Source organism: Oryctolagus cuniculus, chromosome 18, assembly GCF_964237555.1.
Source record: "Oryctolagus cuniculus chromosome 18, mOryCun1.1, whole genome shotgun sequence".
In the NCBI taxonomy this organism is placed as follows: Eukaryota; Metazoa; Chordata; class Mammalia; order Lagomorpha; family Leporidae; genus Oryctolagus; species Oryctolagus cuniculus.
In genome coordinates this window covers 34,345,006-34,354,559 of record NC_091449.1, presented here as the reverse complement: position 1 = coordinate 34,354,559, position 9,554 = coordinate 34,345,006, and the positions used below count along the sequence as shown (strand labels likewise).

Here is a 9,554-nt window from a genome sequence, read left to right as displayed (position 1 = left end):
AATTGTTATGGACTATTTGTTTAGGAACATAATATTTGCTTATTGCTCCAGTCTTTTCATAAGGGGTGCTGAGCCCAACTGCCTGACATGGAGCCTTGAAATCAGAAACGCTGAGAGCAGCCAGTCACCGCACACACGCACGGACCCAAGAACTCCACCTGCCACGCACCCCCATCCTCCAGGAAAGTTACATCAGAAAGGGACATGTTAGGACAGAAGCACTCACTTATCTCAAAACCAGGACAAAGAGAACACAGCACACCAGGAGGGGAATCTAAGTATTTCCTGACCACAATTGCAGAAACACAGAAAGTCAGCAGGCTGCAGACATGCAGGGGCCAGCACTATCTAGGAAAGAATTAACAAATCAAACTCAGCACATCGTGAATAATTTGACTGAAAGTTAGACTCTGAATAAAATCAAATTATTTCTCCCTCCAGGCAACCGTTAGCTGCAAAGGAAAAATGATTTCATATTGTTGGTCCATAAAGAAGACACATTTATTTACATTCTCAATGGACTAAAGAGGTTGGAAACTGTCACAATTAAAATTGTATGCTTCCAAAAATATCATATGATCAATGCACTTAACTTAAAGCTTCAGGTATTAATAACTTCATTTAGACTTCTTAAAAAACCAACACAAACATACTTTCTAGAGTGCAAAATGCTTCTTATTAAATACTTCAGTAACACAAAAGCAATGTGTTTTGGAACGCAGGAATCCCGTTCGGAGGGGTCACCACCACGCGGACATCCATTGCCGGCAATGGACGCTCAGCACAAGGGCCAGCTCCGGGCAGATGCGGCGTGCAGCGTGTGCTCGGGGTCTTCCCCTGGGCAGTCACTTGTACAGGCTCATGGTGGGACTCTGGTACATGCACATGTAGGCGTCACACAGAAGCCTTCGCGCACAGCCCTGGATTCTTCTCGAGTCCAAGGAATGCAGGTCCTCCAGAGACATCTTCAAGTATTCTCCGACTTCCGGGCAGGGGGTGACCTGAGGAATGTTGAAGCCATTCTGACCCCCTGGAACAAAGACGAAGGACTCTTAGGGTGGCAAAGTTCTGTGCCCTCCAACTGTCCTGCCCCACCAAACCCACGCCCCTGTCCTGTAACTGAGTGCAGGCTCACTTTCAGGACCCCAAAGACACTTCATTTTAACTTCTCACTTCTTGGTTCCTTGTAGGATTCTGGAACCAACAGTGAACAAAACTTGTAAAAGAAAACACATCCTGAATGAAGCCCCAAAACCTCGGACCAGGCGTCTGTACACTCACTTAGGGAATAATGCCATATGGAAATACGCTGCTTAGCCCAACAGTGAAGACATGTGCATCCCACCTCAGAGTGCCTGGGTTCAACTCCCAGCTCCTGACGCTGGCTTCCGGCCAGTATGGACCCTGGCAGGCAGTGGAGATGGCTCAAGTGATTGCTTCCCTGTCGCGGGAGACCTAGACTGAGCTCCTGGCTCCCAGCTGTGGCCTGGCCCAGCCCTGACTGCTATGGCCATTTAGGGAGTAAACCAGCAGATGCGAGATCTCTCTATATGTATCTGTCTCTCAAATAAATAGTAATGAAAAAATAAATTTTCAAGTGAACACTATTATATTTTCCTTCCTTTTTAAAAAAGATGTATTTGTTTATTTTTATTTGAAAGTCAGAGTTACAGGGAGAGAGGGAGAGACTGAGAGAGAAAGAATCTTCTATCTGTTGGTTCACTCCCTAAATGGCTGCAACAGTCAAGGCTGGGCCAGGCCCAAGTCAGGAGCTTCAATTGGGTCTCCCATATGGGTACAGGGGCCCAAGCATGTGGGCCATATTCTGCTACTTTTCCCAGGCTCATTAGCAGGGAGCTGGATTGGAAATGGAGCAGCCAGGACTTAAACCAGCTCCCATATGGGATTCTGGTATTGCAGGCAGCAGCTTAACCCACTGCCCCACAACCTCAGCCTCGATATCTCCCTTTTAAAAGCATGTGCACACCTCAAGCCCAGTGTGTTGTAGATCTCAACAGATTATGATGACGCTCTAGTGGGTGGTCTTAGGGATTCCAGGAAAGGCCCTGGTGGTGTAGCTCTCCCAGCAACTTCATGAGAGCAGAGAGTTCTAGGTCGAGTGTACAGGCCTCTGCTCAAGAGGTCACCACTATCTCAGGTGCTCAGAGGCCCAGAGCAGAAGACTCTGGAAGCTGGGACTAGAGGAAGTGGCTAAAGGAAAAACGGGCGTTAGAAGAAGAGAACGGGAAGTTAAGACCTGGCCTACAGCTGGTCAGAACCTGAGAACTCCAGAGAGGCAGAGGTGTAGCTGTTCGGACAACCATGTCATTCCTACAGTCCACTGGAGCCCTGGTGCTTATTCCGTATTCATTAAATAATGACCAAGCATCCTAGAAAACGGCCTATAAAGTGCACTACTACATTCCCCACCTCAGGAAGAAACACACTAAATGCAAAACAGGCTTAGTTTCCCAAAGAGGATGTTTCCTTCTGTTCTTAGCTTTTGTCATTTGGAAGACAACACAGTTTTGTATAAAACGTAGGCACCAGGATTGCAAAGACAGAGCTGAATATCAACTGCATAACCTTAGACACCTTCAATCTCAGCTTTCTTTTTTAGATTTTTAAAAATTCATTATTTTTATGGGGCTGGTGCTGTGGCACAGTGGGTTAAAGCCCCAGCCTGCAGCGCTGGCATCCCATATGGACGCCAGTTTGAGTCCCAGCTGCTCCACTTCTGATCCAGCTCTCTGCTATGGCCTGGGAAAGCAGTAGAAGATGGCCCAAGTGCTTGGGTCCCTGCACTAGCGTGGGAGACCCGGAGGAAGCTCCTGGCTTTGGATCAGCTCAGCTCTGGCTGTTGCAGTCATTTGGGGAGTGAACCAGTGGATGGAAGACCTCTCTCTCTCTCTTTCTGGCTCTACCTCTCTCTGTAACTCTGTGTTTCAAATAAATAAAATAATTTTATTAAAAAAATTATTTTTATATGAAAGGCAGAGAGAGAGAAATGGGGGGCTGGCAGAGACAGAGACTGAAAGCTCCCATCTGCTCGTTTGCTTCCCAAATGCCCACAGCAGCCAGGACTGGGCCTTACAAAGCTGGGAGCCAGGAACCCAGCCCAGGCCTCCCACATAGGTGGCAAGGCCCCAGCTGCTTGAGCCATCACACATCCAAGGTCTGCACAAGCGGGAAGCTGGACTCAGGAGTGGAGCTGAGACCTGAACCAGGCACTCGACATGGGATGGCGGCATCCCAAGTAGCAGCCTACACTCACACCAGATACCCGTCTCACAACCTCAGCTTTAACAAGGGAAGCACCAGGATAACCCCATCTCGCCAGGACATAGGCAGAATGACTCTGAGAGCCCGGCATGTACGTGCTGTTGTGGTTCACGCAAGACTGACAAGAGCCTGAAAGTAAAATCCCTCAGCCCCAAAATAAGAATGTCGGGATCCTTTACACAAGTGTGTGTGTGCGTGTGTGCGTGTGTGCATGCGTGTGTGTGTGTGTGTGTGTGTGTCTAAACATCACATTACTATTCCTTAGTCTGGGAATGCATTTGGTTTGTGCGTGCATGCGTGCGTGTGTGTGCATGTCTAAACATCACAATACTATTCCTTAGTCTGGGACTGCATTTGGGTTACTTTGTGCACTTTCAAGATCTGACACTGTCACCAGGATACTTCTGAGTGGATGTTCTCACTGTCTCGTCCCTGGAGGTGGCCACTGCACTGTACACAAAGGTGGCCGCGTGCAGAGCAGGCCTCCGCGTACCATCGCGATCAGCCATGCTGTCGAAGAAGAGCCAGGCCGAGTCATCCTTGCCGTACTTCACAAAAGCAACGTAATGGCTGGTTTCTATGCAGAGGACAGCAAACAACTCCATCTTCTGGCAGGGGATGCAGCCGTGCCTCCAGTCCCAGTCCGGTAAATCTTTGGGGAGCGACACTGGGTTGTATTTATGGTTCAGCCTCTTGGGATGAAGGTGGACCTAAAGTGGATGAGACGAGAATGTCAGGAATGAGCTAAACTTGGGGTTTCACGTGAACAACTCCACTTCCTCCTACCTACTACCTCCCTCATAAACTGCAACTAACTACTAAGCATCTCACAGACCCTACCAACTCAACAGTCAGACGGGGTATGGAAAGAGTATTTTATTGTGGATTTTTAAAAAGTTCATTACAATTTTCAATTTTAAAAGAGTTCAAAAACGTGAAATCTGCCATGAACTACAAACAACTTAGCATTCAACCAGAGGCCCTCCTTTAAGTGAAGGCAAACCCACCTGGGTGTTGCAGGTTTTACAAAACTGCTTGATTTTCCCAGCCGAGATGTCCGGGTCGTCATAGCATTCTCTACACTCATACATTGCAAGTCCCCCACAGATTCGGCACTGCCTGGGAGCTGAAACGGTAGTGGAAGGAGAGCAGTTAAGGAGCCTATTAAAAACACATTCTTTCATTACAAGATTTAAAAGTTATGTTTTATCATTATTATTATTATTTGAAAGGCAGAGACTCAGAAACAGCTACCTCCTGCTGGTTCACTCCCTAAATGACCACAATGGCCAAGGCCGGGCTGAGGCCCAAGTAGGAGCCAGGATCTCAATCCAGGTCCACCACACGGGTGGCAGCAACCCAGTTACCGAGTCATCACTGCTGCTTCCCAGGACGCTGGAGTCAGGAGCCAGGGGCAGTACTGAACCCAGCAGGCGTCACCCACGAGGCCAAACACCCACCCCGAAAACTTATGCTTTAAGGGTAACAAGAGTGGCTTCAGGACAGACTATCCCTCCTCCAGCCTCATAAACTTCAAGTTGAAGTTTTTTTAGATTCAGATTATCTTTAGAGACATTTTCTGTGACCAGATAACAATTCTTTTAAACTAACATATTCTAGAGCATTTCACCCTCTGATTAAAAAATTCTCATTCATAAAAATTCGAAGATATAAAACAGTACAAAGAAGAAACTGAAAGCATCTACAATTTCAGTTAGCAGAAGATAACCACTGTCAATGATTGTGAAATTTGTCTAATGGTTTTAGAACTGAAAATTTACATAATTATGCATATGTATACACATATTAGAGTCCTCTGGTACTTACCTTTTCATTTAAAGTTAAATCATCATTTTCATACACTGGATTTCATAAACATAAATTTTATTGGCAACAGTTTCATTACAGAGACACACAACTAATTTAACTAGTCCCATCTTATTAATGTTCATGTTGTTTCTAATTTTTTAATCATGTACTTCTTTCCATAGCTGAACATTTTCTAAGACTAAATTCCCAGAATTAAAATTACTGACTTAATGCTTCCAGTTCTTCAGACACAGAACTGCCTTGCAGACCTACTGGGTCCCTTACATATGCACAGTCACTGTAGTAATTAAAAATAAATCAAGAAAACAGGCATCTCTCCAGTTGCTCTTACTTACACCTGATGCATACAATGTGACAGACTATTTCTTTATACAAATAAACAAAAAAACTGAAAAATTGTATACTTACTGTCTTCAAGTAAATCCGTTATATTTAATTCCAGAGAAGGAAAAATTTTTTTAAATAGTTTAAAGTCTTTTCCAAACCGAGGCATCTGAATAATCAGACATGATGGTGCCTAAAACGAAGGTACAGACTTTTAGAACCACAGTGCTCAGAAGTTTTTCTTATGAAACTGAGACAGTCATGGCTGTCTGGCCGAGCGGTGATTTTCAGGGATACGGGGGCAGCCTGTCCAAAAGGACCCACAGTGAACATGGAATGTTCATGTGGACACGGACGCCAGCAAGTCACAGGTCTCCAGTGAGCCAGGGAGCACGTCACTCACAGAAACCAATAATAGAATGGCTGGTTTTCATGATGAGTTTATATAAATACTTCATAAAAGTTTTGTAAAAATCGTCCTTGCAAATACAAAAACAAAACCACCATCACAGAAGGACTCTGATTTGTTATGTTCTAACAAGTGAGTAACAAACGTTCCCTGAGATATCTCCTCAGAAATGAATAAAACAAACAATAAAAATAAATCACTAAGTCTATACCTTAAAATCATGAAGGTACTAAAACAGAATCAGTAGACTTCAAAAGAAAAATAATTTATTGTCTGTTCATAAACAAACCAATAGAAATTAATTTTTTGATAATTAGTTTCTTAAGGAAGGGGAAAAATAAATATTCTCTTTTGATATATTTGGATAATATAAACTTGGGTAACATTATTTAAAAAAATATAAATCTTCCTATTTGCTTTAAACTATTTAAAACTTATTCAAGTTACAAATTGGCTTTGTGTTTTCTTTGGCACCAAAAATCCAAATAGTTCAATCTTGATTCTAAGGCATTTTCTGTAAGGACACAGTTGAAACATTGTACATTTTTAAAATTGTGTGTTTTCTTAACAGTTTATGTTTCAAACTGTTCTCAGCTGGCTAAAATCAATAGCTATTGAACCTACCAGTGGTAGTAAGAATCCTAAGGACTTTCACATAAAATACAATGAACAAGCACCACCAACCTCTGCAAACTTCAGGTTACTGTTGATGAAAGACCATTCTAACAGCTGCTGAATTGTAGGGACTCCAACCTTCTCATTTTTTTCCATAAAAATTTGATAGAAGTAGCAATCTTGTACTTTTTGACCTGCCGATCTAAAACCATGCAGGAAAAAAAAAAAAAACACATATAACTCATTTATTAAATTGAAATGTGAATTTGTTCTAGCAGTGTCTGAGAACAGCAAAGCCATGCAATTGATAGAGTGTCTTTCCCTCAATGGAGGGAAAAGAATGATTTACATGAAATAAGTAACTGTACTTTAAATGTATTCATAAGACATTATGCACACAACCTTATAAATAATTTCCTATTTTCGTTTCCATACTGAAAAATTATCTTAGTGATCAGAGTAATGGAATATAAGGAAGCTTCAAAAAGTTCATGAGAAAATGGAATTAAAAGATACATGAAGTTTCCATAAACTTTTTGAAGGCCTTTAGTAAGGCCCAATAAAGAAGCACTGCATGAACAATAACAACCAGAAGCTAAATTCACTTAGTTCAACCTCACTGTCCATATCTAGAAATCAGTAACTTGCATTTAATGCTTGAAAATCAGGGAAATAAATTCTCCCATGCCCGAATATGACATCCTTAGACAAACTGCTAGACAAACTCTGCAGTTCTAAACCAGAGGCCCTGAGCCCTAGGGAAGGATCATGACTTCCCAGGAGCCCAAGCCAAGCTGGGTGGACAGCCCACGGATCCCGACAGCCATGCTCTATCCTCTCTGCCACAGAATGTGCGCTCTTTCCACGGCCACTCACTCATTCAACAAATATCAAGAAAGAACCTACTATAGGCCACAGTGCCACCCTTATATTGAGCATTTTCCTTCTAAATATTTTACTGCTGAATGCCACTCATCTTTCAGACTAATTCTACCAAAAGGATAATTAAGCTTTAAGTTCACTGTTTACCTTTTTAGCCGAGTACATTCTGAATATAGATTCAGAATGTTTATATCTAGATTTCAAGATTGGGGTGGGGGGGAATAGTGACATCATTTGACAACAAAATCTCAGAAATCCAGAGACCAGCTTCCAAAGGCAACTTACTATCCAAAATAAACACAACGTTTTGGGAACAAAGCAGGAGATTTTTGAGAGCTGACACAAATAAAAACAGATGACAACCAAAAGGCTGATGACTACAAAAGGCCAGAATTTTTCTGGGAAGCCAAAAAGCAGAAAAATTTTAACAACAGAAAATTAACAAGAACCAAATAAGACTAACAAAGCAGAAAGGAGTAGAAGTGAGTAGTTACAAGTAGAAATTACAAGGATGGCAGGAGCGGGTGGGGGACACAGAAACAGAAGTGAGGATGTGACAGACAAACAGCGTTGTGACACTGGGGCAGAGTGCTGGGGAGGTGGACAGCCACTACACAGACCTCATGAGCAAAGTTTTGGAAGGGCTACTGGACAAGAACAGTGTGCAATTTGGATGGACATCTTCTACTGGGGCAGAAGGATGGACATCTACAGAGATGACAAAAACATTCATGGATTTGTACAATTTTGGTCTATATTTCTTTGTGACAATAATTAGTACCCACTAACATTCTTTCCGGATTCTGGGCCATCCAGAATGTGGACTATAATGCAGACATGAAATAGCCACGTAGTGAGGACATTCAGACCATGTCCTACAGTGCGCACTCAGTAACACAATCGGACACGCCCCATTTCGCCTCTTGGTGCTGAGGTATCCATTTTCCTGGAAGACTTTGCCTCCAATCACCACCCTTTTTGGTGAGTGGTTCTCACTTTAGTATCACCTTGTCTTTAACACTGCACACACAAATAGTCACTTTTATTACCACCCATATTATTGGTTTTCAAATGAGAAGGCTTAAAATACCCAAGTTTCCCAATTTCTTGATTCTTCCTGGTTTCTTGCATCCTACTCCTTTATTCTAAATTCAGCTTTGTCTTACTGAAGTACACCCTGTTATAAGTCTCTGAGTGGTAATTCTGTACTCGTTCTTCCAGCTCAGGAATTTTGTGCAGCATTATTCTTAGAATGTAAGTCTGTCGAGAATTCTGAATATTCTTCAGCTATTATCGCTTGAAACATTGCTTCTTCCCTAGTCTCTCGAAGGTCTCCTTCTACGTCTCAGCCTCTTTCTTGTCTCCCATTCTTTATCCCTCTGGGTTGCATCCCGGGTACTTTATTAAGCTCCACCTTCCAAATGAGCAATTCTCTCTCCAGCTGTGCGTATCCAGTAAGGCACACCCTCCTACCCAGGGCATATTTTCCATTTCTGAAAATTCTAATCTTGCTTGTTTGATTTAGCTTATTATCAAATCTGCTTTCATCTTCTACTGGTATCCAGTCCTGCTTCTGTCTCTTCTATCATTTAATAATACCCATCTAACAGTTTCTTTTGAGATTGCTTCAGATTTTTAAGGTATTCATCTTCCTATCTGTTGCATCAGCTGACTCTCCCCCAGTCAGGAAGAAAGGTTAATTGAGGGGAGAACAGACACCTGAAAAAAACTGGCCAACTCAAAATACCACTGTACAATTTTTTTAAAAAAATTATTTATTTGAAAGGCAGAGAGGCAGAGTTCACTCATCTGCTGGTTCACTCCCCAGATGCCTGCAACAGCCAGGGTTGGGCCAGGCCAAAGCCAGGAGCCCAGAATTCAATCTGGGTCTCTGATGTGTGTGGCAAGGGTCTAATTAATTGAGCCATCACCTGCTGCTTCCCAGGGTGCACATTAGAAGGAGGCGGGATCCAGGAAGGGAGCCAGGACTCAAATCCAGGTACTCGATATGTGATGTGGGCATCCCAAGCAGTGTCTTCACCTCTATGCCAAAAGCCCACCCCTATTTCATGATCTTCAGTGGTAATTCTCAATATAAAGAGGTGGATTTGGGGTCTGAAGGGATGCATAGCCCTCAGGGGATAAAGAACTTCCCAGGGTCCTTCAACTTCACAAGGCTTTCAGACTCAGAAGTGGTCCCTCCGAACCCACA

At 43.0% G+C, this 9,554-nt stretch overlaps 1 protein-coding gene across 17 annotated transcripts in view; it reads right to left on the bottom strand.

Moving 5' to 3' along the window:
- Positions 1-476: 476 nt before the first annotated feature.
- The window catches only part of CYLD (CYLD lysine 63 deubiquitinase), a 63,678-nt gene continuing 54,600 nt past the window's right edge, over positions 477-9,554 (bottom strand). For all 17 annotated transcript variants that reach the window (XM_051846747.2, XM_070063178.1, XM_051846744.2 and 14 more), the window contains 5 exons: positions 6,530-6,662; positions 5,521-5,629; positions 4,290-4,408; positions 3,776-3,992; positions 477-1,030 (listed from right to left, as the gene is read on the bottom strand). In XM_051846747.2, the coding sequence (XP_051702707.1) occupies positions 846-1,030; positions 3,776-3,992; positions 4,290-4,408; positions 5,521-5,629; positions 6,530-6,662 (763 nt within the window). In that variant the 3' untranslated portion in view covers positions 477-845. The remainder of the gene's footprint in view (positions 1,031-3,775; positions 3,993-4,289; positions 4,409-5,520; positions 5,630-6,529; positions 6,663-9,554) is intronic.